We start from the raw sequence: 21,641 nt of genomic DNA, 5'->3' as shown, positions 1-21,641 counted from the left end.
CCTGAACCCATAGTCATCACCCTTCTGCTTACACAAGATTTCTATATGCCTCTTAATTTCTTGATCAAGAAAATGAGAGTCCCTACAGTGGCAAGATAGTGAAAGCAGTCTGTTGGGGTGAAGGGGTCACAGCTAATAGTTGAAGGTTCTAGTAACTGAATCTTGATCAACTGATTCTAAAGTCACCCTTTTAAAAACATCATCTCCCATTAGATTACAGGCTACTGGAAGGCAGGGATTGTATTGAATCCCCAAGTCAGGCCCTGGCTTAGTTCAATTCCTGTCACATATGTTAATTAATCAGCAAGTGGCAGCTCTGAGGGTCAACCTGGAGGAGTGCTAGGGACATGTTTTTCAAACTTAGTAACAGAAACTTCTCTTTGTGTTTTTAATTGTTTTCTCATTGTGATTTTTAATTTAAAACCATTATTAAGAAGTTTGCTTGTGAGATAAGTTATTTTCTAGGCAATATACTCAGGTCCTTAACGGGGGCCTAGTGATGGAACTCTGTCTTGTGTACTGTTATAAGTCAACATTCCAAAATAAACTTTAACAGAAATTAGCAGCAACTACAGTGAACCCCCAACATTTCTGAACTAGAAGCATTTTCTTTCTAGGGGATGGGATTAAGGGGTTGACAAATTCTCTTAATCCGAAAAAAAATCATGTCTCTGCCTCCCTCCCCTCTATCCCCTCCCTTTCATTCTTCTCCCTTCCCCCAGACGCACGTACACTCTGACCATTTTGTTTGAGTGGAAAGTTGAAAGAAAGCAACACACTAGCTACACGCATCCAGCGATCCTTGGGGTGGAGGAGCAAAGTTCTAGGGCAGAGCCTTCCTTGCCAGAGCCGGCGATGCTTTCGCTCTCCGGTACCTGCTCAGCTTCACGCCGCATCCGAAGGTCTGCCCCTCGCGGAACAGTTGCGTCTCCATCTGGCTGCCAACCCACCCAAGCCTTCTCTCCTCCACAACCACCACCTTCCCTCCTTCCCCCCTCCTTTCCGTCTTCCCTCTCCACCCCGCCCCCAATCTCCTCCTCTTTTTCTCACTACAAGCGGTTGCTGATGCTGAAGCTGAGCGTCACTTCGGCTCCCACGGCAGACATGGCGACATTGACAGTGGTCCAGCCGCTCACTCTGGACAGAGGTAAGGGAGCAGCTCACCCGTCAGGCCACTGCGTCCCCTCTGCCTCCCCCTCTGCCCCCGCCAGCTCCCACCGGGACTGCCAGACGCGCTCGGGCAGGGGGAGCAGGGCAACGAGGAGGAGCGAAGAAGGCTTTCGCGCTGAGAGCAGGATACTTTCTTCCCCTTTTCTCTGCCCGCCACGTCCCCGCTGCCCCCTTCACGCCTCACTCGCCCGGCACAAGGGTGCCTTCGCCGGGCTGTGGCGTCCCCGCCGCCACTCCCAGCCCCTCGCCGGATCGCCTCCGGGCCGCCGGCTTTGTTGGAGCGGAGGCGCGGGGATCGCTCGGCGCCCGCCTGGGGCTCGGGGCTGGTGAGGGGCAGGGAGGTAGCTTGCCGAGCCGGGCGAGGGCGCCTGCAGCCGGAGACCGGGGAAGCCTGGCGAGTGAGCCGCTTGCCAGCCTACGCTGCCGGGGGCCTGGGAGGAAGGAAGTTTGTCCCCGCGCTGGGGGGCGAAGGTCGGTCAGGCTGCGGGTGCCCGGGCAGCCGCCCGGGAGCGGACAAGGCGTACCCCGTGTGACCTGTGCCGGGGCGCAAGGCGGCTGGACTGCCGCGGCGGGGAGCTGCCCTCGGCCGAAAGGGCAACGCGGAGAGCGTGCAGCCGTGCCGGGGCCGGGGGCGCAGCGTCGCGGCAGCCGTGCCCTGCTCTCCTGGGCTTCGCGCTCTGAAGGCGCCAGGGGTCGCGTCTGCCCCCGCCGCCGGCGGCTCTCCGGCAGTGGCAACTCACAGTTTGTCCTGCCCCAGCCAGCCTCGTCCTCTCCCAGCCCTGTGACACCGCGGTGCCCGGGCTGCGGAAGGCGCTGGGACGCAGCGCAGGCTGGGTTGAAATTCAACTTCTGACCTCCGACCCTGTACGTTCTGCTCTTTGACTTAACTGGGGAAGCAATGTTTGCTTCCTTCCCAGGCCCTCCCCAAGCCTATGGATGGAAACCTCCGCTGCGATCTCGGCCTCTCCGGTGCATCCGTGCGGGGTTATACCTGTCCTTTGCGTGTTCGAGTTTCCTTTCTGGCTTCCGACGTCCAGTTATGAATGCGCTGAGTCTCACGACTCTGCAGCGGAGGACACCTCGTCCTGGTCCGCAGAGGCCGGATTTAGGACCATGGGCAGCCATTTGGAAATGGTGTGCTCAGACGAAAATGATTTAGTCCGATGTGCCTCTAAAAATATTCTTTCTAGCGGATTAAACTGGACTGTGGGGCAAGGCAAAAGAGCATCCTGCTGCGAGTACAGTGAAAAAGCCAGGGCAAACTTAGTGAGGTTTTTAATTTGGAGAGATTGTGGGTGACTTTAACGTAATCTGTTGGCGCCAGAGCGGATGTTATGTGGTGCCCATAGCAACCTTACTTGGGGTAGGAGTTGAAAGATAAAAAAAAATTGATTTTATGTTGGGAAATGTTGTTTTGCAAGCTAGTAAGTTAATAACAGTAGTTAAAAAGGTCAGAAATCCATTGCATAATCCATGATTTCTCCCCAGGATCTTCATCTGCCCTAAGCAGGATAAATCCATTGCCTCTAAAAACCAGACAGATGACAAGCTATTAGAAATTATGGATTTCCCAAGTATTTCTGTTTTAATGTAATGAGATCTTATATTGTCCCATTCCTAAATCATAGTCTTTAAACATCCCAAGTAAAACGACTACGTTAGGAGAGAAAACGAACAAGGAAACAAACTCCAAGAAAATTGCATACCTGAGGAATTTTATATACTACTACTACTAAAAACATTTCACTTTGGGGGGTCTTACTTTAAATGCCTGGATCAGTTGTGGAGAGGAAGTGCAATCAGACTAAGTTCTATTCTTTGTTCTTGTTCACAGCCAGACTGTACCTGTCCTTCCCAGTTGTGATTAGGTTCACGGAATAAGTAGCTCAAGAGGCAAGGGTGGGTGAGACAGTGAATGTATCTGAATAAATTCACCAGCAGCTCACTGCGAGGTCTGTAATTTACAGATGGTGGGTTACTGGCATCATTAATGTGCATGAAGTCAATACATATTAATAATTTCCCCTATACATTATTAAAATATAATTAACTGTTTAATTACATCATTAAATTGATGAAATAAACTGATAAAAATTTTCCTACAAAAAAAAATCTCTTAAAAGAGAGAGCCCAGTAATACTTATCTGGCTCCTAGCTGTAGCTCTGATACTCACTTTGGAGTAGTTGGTTAGCCTCTTTGGGCATCAGTTTTCCTCTATGGCACATAAGGAGTTTGGATTAAATGATTCTGCCACTGTGCAGCTTTAACAGTCTAGAATTCAATGAATTAAAACTAGGACTCAGTTTCTGGTCACCTGCTGGAAGATTTTGCAGATCACTTCCTCTCCCACCTCTTCCAGGTGTCCTTTGACGTGCTCTGAGGTCACCCACTACTTTGGCGTCATCAAAGCATTTCTCAAATTCTGTTGCATCTATCTCCTCATTGAACGGAACTCCTTGAGGGAAGAGACCATTTCTAAATTCATCTTTGTATTCTCAGTGCTTGCCATAGTCCCTGATCACAGTAGAAGATCAAAAATTAATGTAAATTAGTGTAAGGGAACTAAGGATTGTAACAACTTAAGCGCCGTTAAAATATAAGGGTTTCATAGTGAACAGAGGTACAGCTCATAGATTCACAACATTTTGACCCTGGAAAGAATGGCAGGGAGAACATAGGCCAGTGGTTCTTAAACTTTCTTTTCCCCGATGCACTTGACAGATTTCCATCAGCAACCATAGCTCACTTATCTGTGATTATTAACCAAGGGGGATTGTGGCAGGTGAGCACAGGAGAAAAGGAAAGAAGACACTGCATAAAGCCTCCTAAGGGCATCTCATCAAGCAAACCCAAATACATAATCCATATGTATCCTGCTGGCTTTTTTCTAGCATCTTCATTTTTCAAATGAAAAACATGAAATAAGCAGTGATAAGAGATGTTTTCAAGGTTACTAGTTAGTGGGAGATTTTATGCTAAAATTTAATTTTTCTTGTTTGATGCCTTTTGGCATTATCAACAGATTCATCTGGAATCTTCAGGGTAGAGGTTTTAAGCAAACAAAGCAAAGCTATGGCTTGAAATTAAGATTGATCCCTCCCAGAATTCAAAAGATATCTGAAAGTAAGAAGCTCAGAAGTCTGCGCTAGTTTCCTCGGTCTTGTCTGGGAAGCAAGCCTTTGCCAGAACCAGCCTGGCCCCTGAAAGGACAAACAGGGTGGCTTCAGGTTTTCACTGCTCTGTGTGTATCCTAAACTCTTTTCCATCTGCCATTAAGACCTCAGATTACCTCTGTGGGGGCTTATGGGTGGCTGTGGTCACAGCAGGTTCCTGTTCACGCTGGTCCCAGTCCTTAGGATTGCTTATTAAGTGCCTACCGCAAGTCAGACCCTACTGTGGGATTGCTATATACTGATGAGCTGGACAGACTACCACATCGTCTTCATGGTAATTAGAGCTTAGGGGGGGAAAGAAATTACACACACATGCACACACACACACACACACACACACTCGTTCAAACCATTCATTTATTCAATAAATATTCATTTATCACCTGCTATATAAGAGATGCTACAGGAATGCCAGAGACAAAGTTTCTGCTTTTATGGTCCTTAAGAGTCCAGTGGGGAAAACATAATAAGTTCGGAATTCATTCATTCATTCAACAAATTATTGAGTGTCAGCCTTATGGCAAGCACTGTTTTAAGCAATATGGCGGTCCTAATGAACAAAGTAGATAAAGCCTAATGGAGTTTACATACTAATGAGAGAACCACACACTGAACAACGCATAGGTATACAACTATAAGTGCTAGTGAGAAAAAGTAAGACTGAATCAAAGAGAGTGATGGGCTGCTGTTTGAAACATGATAGTCAAGGAAGACCCTTTCCTCCGAGTTGGTGACATTGGAGAAGAGCCCCGATTACAGTGAGGAAGCAAACTTTGCAGATATCTGGAAGAATGTGCTCTGGAGAAGGACCTCACGTGTGTATCCTGGGAGCATTAAGAACGTCAGTGTGAAAATGTGGGCACAGGGAAGAGTGGCAAGAAATGGGATTTGTGAATTGGTGGCCAGGGGCCAGATGATATAAATTATAATTAGGATTTTAGATTAGTTGAAAATATGAAGTGCTCTGAAAACAATAAACATGACAGGAGGATAGAGAATAATGGGGAAGGACCTATTTAGATGGTGTTGGTCAAAGAAGGCTCACTGAGAAAGTAAAATTCAATCTGAGTTCTGGTGTATTAATAAGGTCCTTAGGAAAAGCATTATGGATAGAGGGAAGAATACAAGAAAAAGCTGTTGCACATGTAAAGCTTGGCTACCATCCCATTAATACCTCCATAACCAAGCAAATGACTGAAAAGAAAAATTACCAAGAAATAACAACACTCTAAGTATGCACCTGGGGCAGATAGTTGGTTATAAGTATACCAAGAAAATCTCAACTTTTTGCTTCTTACTGCTAGACTGAAACACTATATATTATAATTAAATTTTCAAAGATACCTTTTTAAAAAAATTAATTAATTTATTTATTTTTGGCTGCGTTGGGTCTTCATTGCTGCGTGTGGGCCTTTCTCTAGTTGTGGCAAGCGGGGGCTACTCTTCTTTGCAGTGCGCCGGCTTCTCATTGAGGTGGCTTCTCTTATGGAGGAGCACGGGCTCTAGGCATGTGGGCTTCAGTAGATGTGGCTCGTGGGCTCTAGAGTGTAGGCTCCGTAGTTGTGGCACACGGGCTTAGTTGCTCCGTGGCATGTGGGATCTTCCCGGACTGGGGCTCGAACCTGTGTCCCCTGCATTGGCAGGCAGATTCTCAAGCACTGCACCACCAGGGAAGCCCCAAAGATATCTTGATCATTGTAATTTACATGTCACTATGCATAGATCTACATGTTGAACCCAAGTGGTCATAATATGAGATATATTCATTTTCAGTGTAATATTTTATATTAGACTGTGATGTAGAAAGTAGTAACTGTAATTTACCCTTGTGGCAAAGAGAAGATGCTGATAAGGAGATTAGTGTGGAATCATCTCTTCCAGAATTTAAAATATTCAGTGCAATTCTTCCCTACACCTTTGCCCAGATTTTAATCTCTACAACCAGGAATGACCTTCAGCTAAAATCAAGGGAACAAAGCAGGGTGCAATCCATGATATTTAATACCATTATAACGAAGAACATAGGAATACTTCACTATATTAAAAAATGCATGGATTTAGGCACTTTCCTTCAGTCCAGTAGCTCCAACTCTCCTTCACTTACCATCTCAAGGTCAGAAAAGATAATACAATGGAATTCTCCAAAATGTTAATTCTGCTTATCTTTTTGCCCTGATTTTAAGCAGAATGGCTTTTTAAAAAAACATGACTTATAAGGAAGTCTTTACATGACTTATAAAGAAGACTGACAAAATCAGTTCTTGGAGAAAAATGGATAATTAAAATAATTTGTATGAGTAATTGAAATTGTGTAATTTTAGGGGCTTCCCTGGTGGTGCAGTGGTTAAGAATCCGCCTGCCAATGCAGGGGACACGGGTTCGAGCCCTGGTCCGGGAAGATCCCACATGCCACGGAGCAATTAAGCCTGTGCGCCACAAGTACTGAGCCTGCACTCTAGAGCCTGTGTGCCACAACTACTGAGCTCTCATGCAACAGCTACTGAAGCCCACGTGCCTAGAGCCTGTGCTCCACAATAAGAGAAGCCACTGCAATGAGAAGCCTGTGCACCGCAACGAAGAGTAGCCCCCACTCGCCGCAACCAGAGAAAGCCCGCACACAGCGATGAAGACCCAACACAGCCAAAAATAAAAATAATTAAATTTAAAATAAATTTATTAAAAACAAAAGAAATTGTTGGGCTTCCCTGGTGGCGCAGTGGTTGGGAGTCCGCCTGACGATGCAGGGGATACGGGTTGGTGCCCCGGTCCGGGAAGATCCCACATGCCGCGGAGCGGCTGGGCCCGTGAGCCATGGCCGCTGAGCCTGTGCGTCCGGAGACTGTGCTTCGCAACGGGAGAGGCCCCAACAGTGAGAGGCCCGCCTACCGCAAAAAAAAAAAAAAAAAAAGAAGAAATTGTGTAACTTTAAATATTTGAGACTTTGCTTATAACATGATCAATAGTTTACAATCTGCATTTAGGCACCTATATAAAATAAAATGCTGGTGTCACAGCCACTGAACTTTTCTGTGAGTTAAATTCAACTTGGATACATTGCAAAAGTGTAAATGTAAATCTTGATTTCTTGAATTCTAAAATAAGTTGTAATCTAAAATATTGATTAAACAAATTTTGCTGTGTTTTCCCTTTAAAAAAATTAAAACTTTTGTCCTTTGAAAATTCTAATAGAAAACCAAGAGCTTTTATTTTGTGGATTTCAAACTTATGAAAAAAAACATGAGTGCAAAAGTTGAATGCAAATGGAAATCCCATGAGTGCCACACTTTTCATAGAATTTTGTGATACATTAAAAGTTTTCTCTCTTCCCTTTTCCCTTTTCAAGGCAATTGGAGCTTATTACTTTATGTATTTCCCAATTCAAGCCTTGGGCAGCCTATAGCTTTTCTAATCAGCTGTATTCACCAATTTTTATAAAATCTGTATTTGCCTGAAAATTGCTTTTGTTCATAGTCCAAAAGGGCCTTCCTCCTCTCTCTCTCTTCGTTATTTATTTATTTATTTTTTAGCATGAGGAGAAATTAAGGAAGAAGGAAAGTGAAAATCAAGCTAGTCTTTATGTTGTTTTAAAGTTGTATGCCCTGATGGTTGTGATGGGGAGGAGAGAGGGGCTGACTATATTTTATGGCTCTTGTCCTAAAGTCTTTTTACATCAGCAGCCAGAAATGTTTTAGTCTACAAACATTAAGTATTTGCTTTCTTTCTCATTTTTTCCATAAGCGTCACTAAACATTTAAAAACATATTGAATTTTTTTTCAAAATCAATATTTGAGTTTCTTTTTGCACTACAGTTACAAAATATTTTCCAGGAGTCAGAATCGTGTCATATTCACTTTTCTTTTTGTTTGATAATGAAAAGTTACAAAGAGAAGGAACCAAATTTCTAAAAAGTCTTAGTTATTGAAAAAGGTATTTTCCATTTAATGAGAGTTTTATACACAGTTTTAAAATTGAAATTGAAAAATTAATGATTGAACTTCCAGGAAAAGAAACAGAAATCTGGTGAATACCTTCTAGTTTGGTGTGTCAGCCATCCAAGCTCTGAGATGTATTTGGTGTTCTCTGGTCATTTATGAAAGTAATGCTTTTGCTTTTGGGGTGCTTTTTCAGGATCACAGCTAGGGCTTAGCTATTTAATAGGGAAAAGAGAACAATTTAGAGAGGAGTATTAAATGGGAAGATATGTGTATTGGGTTTTAAGGATGTTATTATAGGTGCAAAGCCAATACCTCTTGGAGAGAGTTCTTTACTTAGTTCTGACATCTGTCTATTAAGATATAGTCTTCATCAGGTCAGAGACTCTGCTGGATTTGTTTACACAGAGCTCAACACACTCTTAATATTGATTGATTGATTAATTGAATAAATGAATGAATGAAATTGACTTAGTTGGACTAGCTATCATGGAGTCATTCGTAATGCTAAAAAAAAAGCCTTCCAACCTATAATAATGTAAAACTGGTGGCTACCTTACTTTGTCACTTTGCTTTGTGTGTGTGTAGCAGACCTAAAAGTGGAATGCTCTCCAGGGCCAAGAAAGGATGTGAGGTGCTGGTGTTGATACTTATACTTGTAGCCCTACTTCCATTGCTTGCATCCACCTGCCATCTTAACTTGTTAATTGAACCAGGCAAGTTAATGCCAGAGTACAACTGAAAAGGGTAAGAAAAAAAAAAAGACAAAAAAGGAGGAGGGCTTAGCAGAATCTGCCCCCCCACCAACACACACACATAAGCTATACTGCCTTACTTTTTTTTTTCCTTTTAACCACAAATGGATGAATAATAGAGCTATGTCCTGATGATAAACAAGTTAGAATCGATTTAATTTGAAATCACTCTGGGTTGGCAAATGTAAACACAACCTTAAAAGTCATGTAGATTACAATGCTTTACTTCTGTTCTAAGTGATAAAGAGGTTTTTTTTTTTTTTTCTCCATGACTGACTTTTACTAAGTGATGTGCTAGCTGAATTTGAAGACTTGTCTATTAAAAGTAAAAGTAAATATACCGAAAGACTACTTGAAAAAAGTTGGGTTGAATTGAAACTTATATTGAAATTATACTCAGATAGTATCTGACTTGGACAGAAAACAAGGGCTTCTAGTTTAAACTGGTGGTAATTTCCTCTAGAAACACAGTAGCTATTCCAAGTCCAACTGGTTATGCTATTTTTGTTTACTTGCCTACTGTGGTGATAGTTAATGATATTTCAGTATGAGCTCTGTTTTTTTTTTTTTTCTATCAAAGAATCATCTTTCACCAAAAAAGGAAAAAGGTTAGAATAATGGGAATCATAGAATGGCAGTAAGATTTAAACCCCCAAGTTAGATGGGGAAAAATCTCCATCAAATCATAGCTGGGTCTATTTAATGGTATTGAATTTGGAAATATGGCTGAGAGAATGCTGAAAGTGATTTTTGAGGAAAGTTGTCAAAGAGCACTAATTGCTGATGAACAAATATCCTGGCTTCCAAAAAGATGTTAAAGATGTTTGGGGAAACTACAGACCAATCTACTTGTTGTTGCTTCCTGGCAGAAAAATCTAAGGCATATTAATAGAAGAATGTGACACTGGCACTTAAAAAAGAAAGTGGTGATCCCACAGAGCCTACATGGGATCACCAAGAATAGGGTTTTTCAAATTTCAGGTGTGTGCCATAGCAATACCATATACTCATGACAGCACAACTTCCATAGAAGCACTGTGGAAAGTGTGAGGTATGTGAAGTGGATGATTGCACTGATGGATTTCTAGTGGTTGAAACACTATTCCAAGGCGATTTGGTTCTCTGTCCTATTCAACATTGTTACCAATATTTTGGATGAGTGCCACAGAAGATTTTTTATAAGTGACATAGAGCTAAGAAGAATAGCAACTAATTTGGCCAACCAAATCAGTATTCTAAAATTATAACTAGCTTGGAGTTTGGGATTAGCAGACACAAACTACTATATATAGAATAAACAACAAGGACCTACTGTATAGCACAGGGAGCTATATTCAATATATTGTAATAAACTATAATAGAAAAGAATATGGAAAAGAATATGATATAACTGAATCACTTTGCTGTACACCAGAGACTAACACAACATTGTAAATTAACTATACTTCAGTTTAAAAAATATATATATATAACAAATCTATAAAGAAAGTTTAAAGATCATATCTATCATTCACTGGTACCAAATCATTTTCCTGTACTGAATAGAGAAAAACCCGTGAAACAATAGCAACAACTCAAAGTCAAAAATATATATAATGTTTAATAGCCAGGTAAGCTCACAAATTTAGATATTTTTAAAAGTGTAACAAGAATGTAGTGTTTTTCAATAAAAGTTGTTTGCCAAAATCTTTAAAATAAATAAATAAATGAAATTATAACTAGCTTGGACAGGGTACAGTAAAAGAGATAAAATTTAATGAAAATGAATGTATTCTTCATTCATTCATTCACCAGGAAAAGGGAGCCAGCACTGTCTATTCATTGCTCTTGGTTCTACTGCCCAGTGAATACTGCCCCACTGGACTCCACTCAACCACCACTAAAACCTCAGGCAGGCCCTGTACCTCAGTCAAGCCATAATGATTCAGTTCTGGGTCGAGACAGGGATGGTTTAGTATGGCACTTAAAACATGCACCCCAGGACTTCCCTGGTGGCGCAGTGGTTAAGAATCCGCCTGCCAATGCAGGGAACACGGGTTCGAGCCCTGGTCCGGGAAGATCCCACATGCCGCAGAGCAACTAAGCCCGTGGGCCACAACTACTGAGACCGTGTGCCACAACCACTGAAGCCCACGCGCCTAGAGCCCATGTTCCACAACAAGAGAAGCCACCGCAATGAGAAGCCCGCACACCGCAATGAAGAGCAGCCCCTGTTCACTGCAACTAGAGAAAGCCCGCCGTGCAGCAACGAAGACCCAACGCAGCCAAAAATAAATAAATTAATTAAAAAAAAAAAACCAAAAACATGCACCCCAGAGCCAGCCTGCCTGAGTTTGAATCCTAGCTTTTCTATTTACTAACTCTGTAACTTCCAGTGTCACTAGACTGTTTTGAATCTCAGTTTTCTTGTCTGTGAAATGGGAAATGATAAAAATAGCAGTGACTTCATAAGGTCAACGAACCTTAAACGAGTTAATACGTGCAAAATACTTAGAACAGGCCTGACACATGAGCACCACTCAACAATGATAATTATTTCTTCCCTGAGTCCTCAAAGTCAAGGAAGACATCCTTCGATATCCGCCGGATATTGGTTCCAGGACCCCCTGCTGATAACAAAATCAGAGGAAGCTCAGTCCCTTACATAAAAAGCTGTGGTACAGTCAGCCGTTGTTTCTGCATCCGCAGATTCAAGCAACCATCCATCTGCAATTAGTTGAATCTGTGGATGCGGAACCCCCGGATATGGAGAGTCAACTGTACTCCCACTCTACTGCCAGGAGGTAAGGACAGATACTGTTTGTTGACTTCAAGCTATACTGAGAGGCAGAGACCGTGTTTATTTTGGTATGCTGTAGAAGCAGGAAGCATTTGGAGATGCCTGGGGGTCAAAGCAAATATTTCCTGTATAAATACCTAATTTGCCAGCTCACTCTTTCCCTAAATCCTTTCTTTCTTGATGCTTCTATAACACTAATTTTCATAATTGTACTAGAGCACTTACCACACAATATAGAATTTTTTCTTTTACACTGCCGTCACCGTAACAACATAAGTTATTTATATTCATCTTTGTGTACCCATTGCCTGTCACAGTGCCTGAAAGACATGTGCTCAAATGTGTGCTGAATAAATTAGTGTTTTTTTCTTCAAATACTGCATAGCAGTCAGGGGGTAAAACTAGGTGAGTTAGCAAAGGATACAAGATGACAGATTTTTTTTTTTTTTTTTTTTTTTTTGGGGTACGTGGGCCTCTCACTGTTGTGGCCTCTCCCGTTGCGGAGCACAGGCTCCGGACGCGCAGGCTCAGCGGCCATGGCTCACGGGCCCAGCCGCTCGGCGGCACGTGGGATCTTCCCGGACTGGGGCACGAAACCGTGTCCCCTGCATCGGCAGGCGGACTCACAACCACTGCGCCACCAGGGAAGCCCAGATTTTTTTTATTCAAGAAAAAGTCCCTGGGGCTTCTCGCGTGGCGCAGTGGTTAAGAACCTGCCTGCCAAAGCAGGGCACACAGGTTCGAGCCCTGGTTCGGGAAGATCCCACATGCCGCGGAGCAACTAAGCCCGTGCACCACAGCTACTGAGCCTGCGCTCTAGAGCCCGCGAGCCACAGCTACTGAAGCCTGCGTGCCTAGAGCCCGTGCTCCGCAACAAGAGAAGCCACGGCAATGAGAAGCCCGCGCACCGCAATGCTTCAACTGGAGAAAAGCCCGCATGCAGCTACCAAGACCCAGCACCGCCAAAAATAAATAAATAAATAAATTTATTTTAAAAAGAAAGAAAAAAAAATCCCCACATTTATTCTGTTCAAAATTAGAATGGGTGCCTTCTGGGAATTTGTGAACATTCCATTACCAGATTACTGGAAAAGTACAGACAAAACTTGAATGACAAATTGGAAAAGTTGTTACAGATGGACTTTATGATTCGGTAATTGTTAAGGACAGGGACTAGAGTTTATGTAGATGTTCAGGGTTTTAATTTTATTTTATTTATACAGATATCAAAAGTGTACTAAACAGGGCTTCCCTGGCGGCGCAGTGGTTGAGAAGTCCGCCTGCCGATGCAGGGGACACGGGTTCGTGCCCTGGTCCGGGGAGATCCCACATGCCGCGGAGCGGCTGGGCCCGTGAGCCATGGCCGCTGAGCCTGCGCGTCCGGAGCCTGTGCTCCGCAACGGGAGAGGCCACAACAGTGAGAGGCCCGTGTACCGCCAAAAAAAAAAAAAAAGTGTACAAAACAGTTGACTGGGGAAAATATAACCAAGAGTGACTTTTTGACTCTTGTTTAGTGCTGTTTAATTTTGAAGCATCACATGCTGCTGAGAGAGGCATACACATGCCAGTTAGGGGTGTGAGCACTGGATCCAGACGTCTGGGTTCAAATCCTATCTATGCCTGCCTCTTCCTTAGCTCTGTAACCTTGGCCTGTTAATATCTTCTCTCTGTCCTTTACTTTTCATCTATAAAATTGAAAATAATAATAGTTTCTATCTCTTAGGATTACTGTAAAAATTAAGAAAACATATGCAAGTGCTTATAACGCTGCCAAGTCCATAGTAAGTGCTCAACACTGATTGATTATTCCCCACCCCTTCTCCCCAGAGCATGTGTTTTTCCCAGTGCAGTAAATGAAAAGTGCACAAGCTTTGGATTTAGACAGATATGGATTTGAATTGCAGTTCTGCCACTTACTATGTATGGAAGCTTAGAATACTGCTTACTCTCTCCACATTCTGTTTCTTTCATTCTTAATATAGGAATAATGACACCCACTTTATGTGGTGATACATAGGCTACAGGCTGTGGTTACATAGGCTTGCAAGGCTAAGGTTCTTCCTTAGCCTTGCAAGGAAAAGAGAATGAGAATCTACCATGTGGCAGGTACCGAGTCAAAGGCTAGGGGTAGAGCGTGCAGGGAAGACAGACATGAAACATAATTTATGATAACATAGTTTGAGTATTATAGTAACAGCTCACACATGTTGAGCATTTACTACATGCCAGGTGTTGTGCTTAGAGTTTTTCATATTTCATTTCAATTAGTCCTGAAAACAAACCTCTGAGCCACATGCTATTAGTATTTTGAAGATGTGGGAATTGAGGCAGAAAGAGGCTAAATAAAGGGATTGGAACTCAGACTGGTTTATATTGTGACCTTGAGCTTAATCACTATGCTACACTGTGGAGAGCAAGTACATAGGTCTGTAACAGGGTCTGTAACAAGACTTGAGGGACTTGGACTTGTAAGGGATGGCAAACACGGAGGTGCTTGCAAAGGCTTCAAAGAGCAGACAGACTGGTAGGAGGCACTACCAGGACAGTATGTTGTTCAGACAAAAAGGAAAGAATTTTATTCAATGCTTATAAAAGGGGTATATACTAATGCTGGTAAAGACTAATTTAAGTGATGTATTTTAAAAGTCTAGCACAATTATTCAAAAATGGCAGGTGTTTAATAAATGGTTGTGCTTATTATTAATCATGTTTATTACTTTCTTGGTACAAAAGATCAAAATACCCAAATATGGAATTATAAGAAAGTCTAGCAAGATTCTGTTCCTTCTTTCCATGCTGCGCCAGTGAACCAAGAGATTATGACTGTGACATTTAAATTATCTTTCAGTGATCTGTCACGCGCAGATAAAACTTCTTCATATACTTGGAATTTTGACAGGCTCACAGAGGGAGTTGAAAAAGTGATAATAGGGCCCCAAGTCCCTTTCTGTACAGTCTTTGCTGTTAAGTGAGACAAGTGCAGCACAACCTGAGTTTCAGGCATGAAGAGAAAATTGTGACTTCTTTTCTTCCTTCAAGATTGGCTCTAAATGGCCTGAAGGGCATAAACACACTCTGCTAACCCATGATCTTTAAAATATATGCCTTGAAGTTTTAACATGTGTTTCAGTGGCCCAAGCCATGCTGTATTTGCCTAGCATTAGATGTGGGAGAGATGATCCATCTAAGTAAACTGATCTCAGAGACGCAGCAGTGAGTGGTGGCATGAGGCAAGATCTTAATTCCCTGCCCAGGAATTGAACCTGGGTAGCCTGGATGAAAACCAGGAATCCTAGCCACCAGACCCCCCTGGTTCTTGCCTCCTAGTAAAAAATACATTTCTCACGAGGCAAAAACTGTAAAAACATACAAAGTTTATTATTGGAGACATAGCACAACAAGAAGTGGGAGAGCACACAGAGAAACGGTTGGTTTAGTTAAGATAGAAGCAAGGCAGAGATGCACACCCGGAGAGAAAGGTGTGGGCGTCCTCCCTAATGAGGAGGCGTGCAGGAAAGAGGCCGTTAAGTCATCTATATAGGTCAGTTCTTCTGGGTCTTTGTTTATCTTTGGCCAATTATCTGGTTTCTTTTTCCACACCTGCCCTAGGACTTTCCCCAACATGTGTGCACAACTTTTTTCCAAGATGGATCACAGCCCAGAGGCCTATGGGACGGCCTTAGCATCACAAATTATGGGGTGGCGCCCCCTCCTTTTTGACCCCCAAGGGGCCTTTCTGTGCATGTGCAATGTTTCCCTTGCCCTAAGGATGGGAAATGTATGACCTCCTGATCTTTTAACAGCATTTAGTCCCTCTCTGTCCCTGCCATAAAAGTGTCCAATGTCCAGTTATCTACCCTATTCCTGTTGCTGTTTCTTATATTGAAGTGCAGATCTCGAAATATAGAGAGGAGTCCGGTCATAAATATGTAGTCCGGAGCCCGTTTTTCTCTTGCCTCAGGAAGTGTAAGCAGGGGGCTGGTAATGAAAGTCTGGCCTGGAGCCCAATCTTCTTCTCACCCCAGGAAGTGTGAACAGGCCAGGTGTAAATGTCTGGCCCGGAGCCCATCTATCTCCTGCCTCAAAACCTTACAGATAACTGAAAATTAATTAATGGTTAAATTTTAACCATTTTTAACCTGAAAACATAGGATTCATTTTCTTTCCTTCTCCGGTATAGTATATGTTCTCTAGAAAATGGAGCTTTTGTAAAAGAATAGTGGAAGGTAAAACAAGTAAGGCAGGACAACAATGCATATTACTAACGGAATGATGAGATATTTATGTGGATGGCTCAAAGGGAAATTCTGCATCACTCCAGCTTCTCAGACCTGTTTTAGTTAGTTGAGTTTGACAGATACATGCCTCTGGGTAAATAAGGTATTCTGGATCATGTAGACACTCATTTCTTCTGATGACACACATTTTGCGAGTATTGACAGTTTGGCTTCCAAATGATAACTTTGAATAGCAAAGTATTAAGATTGTGTATGCTATGGACTGAATGTTTTTGTCTCTCCCTTCCCCATTCATATGTTGAAATCCTAACTCCCAATGTGATTTGGAGGTGGAGGCTTTAGGCAGTAATTAGGGTTAGATGAGGTCATGAGGGTGGGTTCATGATGAGATTAGTGTCCTTATAAGAAGAGACTAGAGCTCTCTCTTCGCCCTGTGAATATACACCCAGAAGGCAGATGGCTGCAAGCTGGGAAGCGACTTTCACCAGAAACTGAATCTGCTGGCAGATTGATCTTGAACTTCCCACTCTCTAGAACTGTGAGAAATAAAGGTCTGTTTTCGAAGCCACTTAGGTTATGGTACTTTGTTATAGCAATTTAAGCTAAGACAGTGTAGCAATCATCACATGATCTTAGCCTCGGCAATCGTCTATCCTAAGTAGTTGAACACATTAGCTATAGGCAAGATAAGTTGTACACAGATACACACTGAGGTATACCTAATTTCCTCCTTAGTTTCATTATTTTCCCTGTGTGAGTTTTGAAATCTTTGTCTTACATGTACTAACAAGTTTTCAGAGCCTCTTCTCTTGGATTGTTCTCCATTATTTTCAAATACATTGAATTATTTAAATACATTTAATTATTTTTTTTCTTAGTTTCTCCTGGATATTTTTCGAGATGAAATTTTCTATTTGTAAATTACGCATTTTCCAAATGTAAAGGAGCTGTATCTAATCATTTGTCTTACATTCAAACAATACTGATCTAATATTGATGTAGGCCTTTGCTTATTTTGCTATAAGTCTTTCTTTTAATGTTTGTATTGTGGGGGGGGTGTTGGCTAGGGTCGACAGTGTGTATCTTTAACTTATCACAGCCTTCCTTAAAATAATATACTTCCAACTGCTGCCTCTTGTCTTTTGTGCTATTGTTAAATCTATGCTATAAATGCATAATTCATTGCTACTAATTGTGCTTTAAACCAGGGCTCACAAGTTATAACCCCCAAACCAAATCCAGCCTGAGAGCTAAGAATGTTTTTTTCATTATTTTAAATGGTTGGAAAACTCAAAAAGAGAAATATTTTGTGACAATGAAATATTTTAATACAATGAAAATTGTATTAAATTCAAATTTCCATGTTTATAAGTAAAGTTTTATTGGAACATAGCCATGCTCATTAATTTACATGTTATCTATGGCTGCTTTCAGGCTACTTTCAGGCTACAGTGGCAGAGATGAGGAATCTCAGAGACAGAGACCATTTGGTCTATAAAGCTGCAGCTATTTACTCTCAGATTCTTTACAGAAAACGCCTGCCAACCTCTGCTTTTAGAGCATTAAAGAAATAGAAAAGAGAGAATGGCCTTTACATTTGCATTCAGTTGAACCATCTGAGTTGCTTGACCCTCAGCTTGCAGTCTTCCTTGTACACCCGTGTCCCAGCTGATTCTTGCTCTTTGCGCTTACATTCCCACAGGGGTAGACTACTGTCTCTCCTTTCTTGGTACTTACTAGCCTGGTGGTGGGGGACAAAGGAGCTTCTCTGTTGTCCTGGCCCAGCCTTGGTCTCAGGAAGACCCTGTGCCTGAGTCTCAAGGATGGGGCTTTCTCAATGATGCTGCCTCTTCCTGGTCTCCCAGACTAAACTCTGGCTTCATCCTTGGAGGGTCTTGGTGGGAGAGCTCCCTGCCCCTTCCTCAGCGGTAGGGGGCCTCTAATAGTATTGGTATTGGATCCTGGAATTAACACTGTTTCCTGCTTCCCTCTCCCTCCACCTTGGCATACAGGTTTTTCTTTTATCTGTCTCCCAGTTGTAACAGGTTTTTACCTTTATTCTTAACTCTGACCCATTCTTTCTCACGAGCTCCCAGTAAAAGTTTGTAAAAATTGCCTGTATTTGCCACTCCCAGAGGTTTTATATTGTCATGCTAGCTCACATTTGGACTTTCATCAATCAGTTAAACACTTTAGCTGAATTCTTCTTCCCCATTTTTATGGCACCCAGTGTCTCTTCTGCCCATGCTCTGCCACAGATGAGTGAGCCTGTGCTGGGTGTGAGCCTGGCTCACCTCCCCTCTCTGCTTGGATGGGTTTCTATACTCTTCAAGGTTCCTATACTATTACAGTTTTGCAAGGTTAACTTATCCTATGTGAGCTAAAATTCACACTAACCTAATTGAGTAAGAAATTGTGTTCCCAGTTGGGAAGACAGACTTTCAAAGCATTTTTGCAGCCTGGTTAATTTTTGGTATTTATTTGCACATCTGAGCGACTGTTTGGTTAGGCAGACTGTCTTTATGTTGTTGCTCATATTTCAAATTAAAATCCAATTCAGAGACTAATTTGAGTGAATCTGTAATATGGCAGACTGAGCTAACACAGAACCTCTCCCATTACAAAGATCAAGATGTGCCACATAAAATCTAACAATTAAACTCTCTACAGCTTAGAATGCAAGTGAGAAAGCATTATCTCCAGGTGCCAGGAATGAAAGGGGAAGTGAAGGCTGGAATGGCAGTGGTATCACGCTGACATCTTGGTACAAGTGGATGGAGGGAGATGAAGGGGATGCCAAGTGGTCCCAGACTGAGAAATAAGCCCCATGGCTGGGGGCAAAGCAGGAACTGAGGGTGACGTGTTAGATCTTCATTATACCCATACCATAAACTGCATTGCTTAGCTTGGAGTCTGAATATATACCACTGAGCTGGTTCAGGAAACTTTTTCTCAAGGAACTTACATAAAACGAGTCCTAGCCTAGGACAGACTAGAGGAAGTAAAATGAAAGCACTCTTAAGAAGCATTCAGCTACATTACTGGTTTCTCATAGAACAAACAATCCCTGCCAAAGGTGAGCTCGCAAATAAACATTAGAAATGAATGAGAAGGAGGTAGAACATTCGAGTGAGTCAGTGCTGACAACAAACCAGGGGGTTAGTGAGCCCTGTGTTTTGGGCAGAAGGAACAGAAATTCAGAGAGAAGAGGAAGATATGTCTGAAAAACTAAAAGAGCTCGATATAGAAGAAATCAGAAAGAGACTATAAGCATATTTATAATGATTTTTAAATGCACTTTAAAAATAGAAACTATAAGGAGAGAACATGACACTGAAAAAATAAGTAAATTTGAAAAAGATTCCTGAAAAATATGAGAAAAGAATGCTAAAAGCAGATTTTTTAAAAATAAAATGACATTAAATTATATTAAAGTTTTGAAAAACTTGAAAACTTCTATTTATAAGACTTTTTTTGTTTTGTATTCACATACAGGAAAATAATTAGCACCATTTTCACTTTATCTGATTCTAAGGGCTTATATTAGAAATGACTGTGGAACCTGAAAGGAAGCTCTTCTTGGTTAAGTATCAAAACAGCCAGGAACTGGGGGTAAGGCTTATGTTTGGTTTTGATTTTCTGAGATATTAATCTGATCATGTCATTCCTTGCATTAAACTTTTTAGTGGCTTCCCATTTTCCAATATTTTAAATATATCTTAATATGTTCTTAATTTTATTAACTGATCATATGCCAAAAATTATTTATGTATCGCCTTTCCCCTTTACTACTTATGTCCCAAATACCTAGAACACAGCCTGGCACATTGCAGGTGTTTAATAAATATTTGTTAAATAAAGTCAGGATCTTGGCAATGTTGTTCTCTTTGTGGGGAGAACTCTTCCCTTCCTCTTCCTCCCGTTTCTTGGCAAATTCCTACTTGTCTTTTTAGCATTTGGGTTTCAGATTCCTCAAAAACTCTTTTCTTGTTCCCTGAGCCTAGTTTAGTTCCCTCTGTTTTATGCTTCCATAGCACCTTATGATGCCCTTTTGTAAATTCACCCAATTATTCACTCAATTCTTGAGTGCCTACTATATCCCAACTCCTGTTCTAGGTCCTATGTAGCGAACACAGACATAATTTCAACTCTTGTGAAGCTTATATTGTAGTGGGGTGAAGGTGGAGGACGACAAGACAAACAAATAAGTACATAGTACTTTCTATAATTTTAAGTAATCTGAAGAAACATGAAGCAGGTTTGCGGGGGTGGGGGGCGGCAGTGACAGAGCCAAGGAAAGTAGGGGTGGATCCAGGGAAGTCCTCATGTATTAGATACAGTAAGTCCCCTGCATACAAACGAGTTCTGTTCCAAGAGTGTGTTCATAAGCCCAGTTTGTTCATAAGTCCAGCAAAGTTAGCCAGGTACCCAACTAACACAATCGGCTATATCGTACTATTCTGTAATAGGTTTATAATACCTGTCACCACTGCTTTTAAGCTTGTTTCCGGACATCCTGGGCTTGAAATAAAGATACTGTACTACTATACTCTATACAGTACTGGACAATAAAGTACACAAAAGCACAACCACTTGTGGAGGATGCACGCACGTGACAATGTAACCCAGACACGTGAAGTAACTTACGTGATTGGACATGCGAATGCACATGCGCATCTTTGAAAGTTCGCAACTTGAAGGTTTGTATGTAGGGGACTTACTGTATAAGTAAATAAGGAGTTTTCCCTGAGGATAACTGGGGAAAAGTAGCACAGAGGAAACAGCAAGGGTAAAGGCCTTGAGGCAATAATGTTCTGAAAGTATTTTAGGAACAGCAATGAGCCCTGTGCCTGGGGCGCAGTCAACAAGGGAAAGGGTAGAAAGAGATGAAGACAAAGAGGCTTTGGGGTTGTTGTTTTTTTTTTTTCTGGGCAAGTGATGTCATTTTAGTTGTTACAGTTATCTCTGGGATGGGCAGGGCCAAGGGGGAAGGCGCAGGGTGTGGGTTCTGGATGGACAGTCCTAGGAAAGCCAAGTCCTAAAGGTGCAGCCCCGGGAGCAGCCACGAGGTGGCGCAAGGCCGCTCCAGGAACTGCAACCCGAGGCTGGGGGCTGGGAGTGTTGGTGATTCCCTGGGACGCCAGGCCTCGCCCTCCACCGGGCTGGTGGGCCCCCGAACACCCTAGAGGGGTTTCGCTTCCGTCCGGGGTTCCGAAGATGGTGCCCATCTGTTTGAGGGGCAGTTCAGTTGTCCCAGCCTGGGGACTGACACCGCAGAGCATCCACCGCGGCAGGTCTGCGCCCAGCTCCTTTCTGAGCTGCTGGGGCGGTCGGGACAGGGGGCCCCAGGCAGCCTGGTCACCACGCAGCTGTAGGGAACCCGCCGCCGGACATGGTGACTGCGGCCGCTGAGGGCCACCTGGCCGCCCCCGGGAAGACGGCGGCCTGGACGCGTTCCGGGAGCCCAGCCGAGCACTGGAGGTAGGCCAGCGCGCCCTCGGACTGGAGGAGGCTGACGCTTGCTATTTTGAGGACTTTGGCTTTTAGTCTAAGATACTAAAGCCACAGATGGTGGGATTTTTAGTTTGAACG

The 21,641-nt window shown here is 42.6% G+C and overlaps 1 protein-coding gene across 1 annotated transcript in view; it reads left to right on the top strand.

The window, feature by feature from the left end:
- The first annotated feature begins 339 nt into the window (after window positions 1-339).
- Window positions 340-21,641, top strand: part of LIN7A (lin-7 cell polarity scaffold A) — a 133,239-nt gene continuing 111,937 nt past the window's right edge. Inside the window, exon 1 of the mRNA XM_022559946.3 lies at window positions 340-1,147. Coding sequence (XP_022415654.2) covers window positions 856-1,147 — 292 coding nt within the window. The 5' untranslated portion in view covers window positions 340-855. The remainder of the gene's footprint in view (window positions 1,148-21,641) is intronic.

Source organism: Delphinapterus leucas, chromosome 11 (genome assembly GCF_059928025.1).
Source record: "Delphinapterus leucas isolate spDelLeu-1000000601 "Yukka" chromosome 11, BTC_Dleu_Yukka2, whole genome shotgun sequence".
Taxonomy (NCBI): Eukaryota; Metazoa; Chordata; class Mammalia; order Artiodactyla; family Monodontidae; genus Delphinapterus; species Delphinapterus leucas.
Note: the sequence above shows the minus strand (reverse complement) of the source record. Positions and strands in the feature narration are given on the sequence as shown.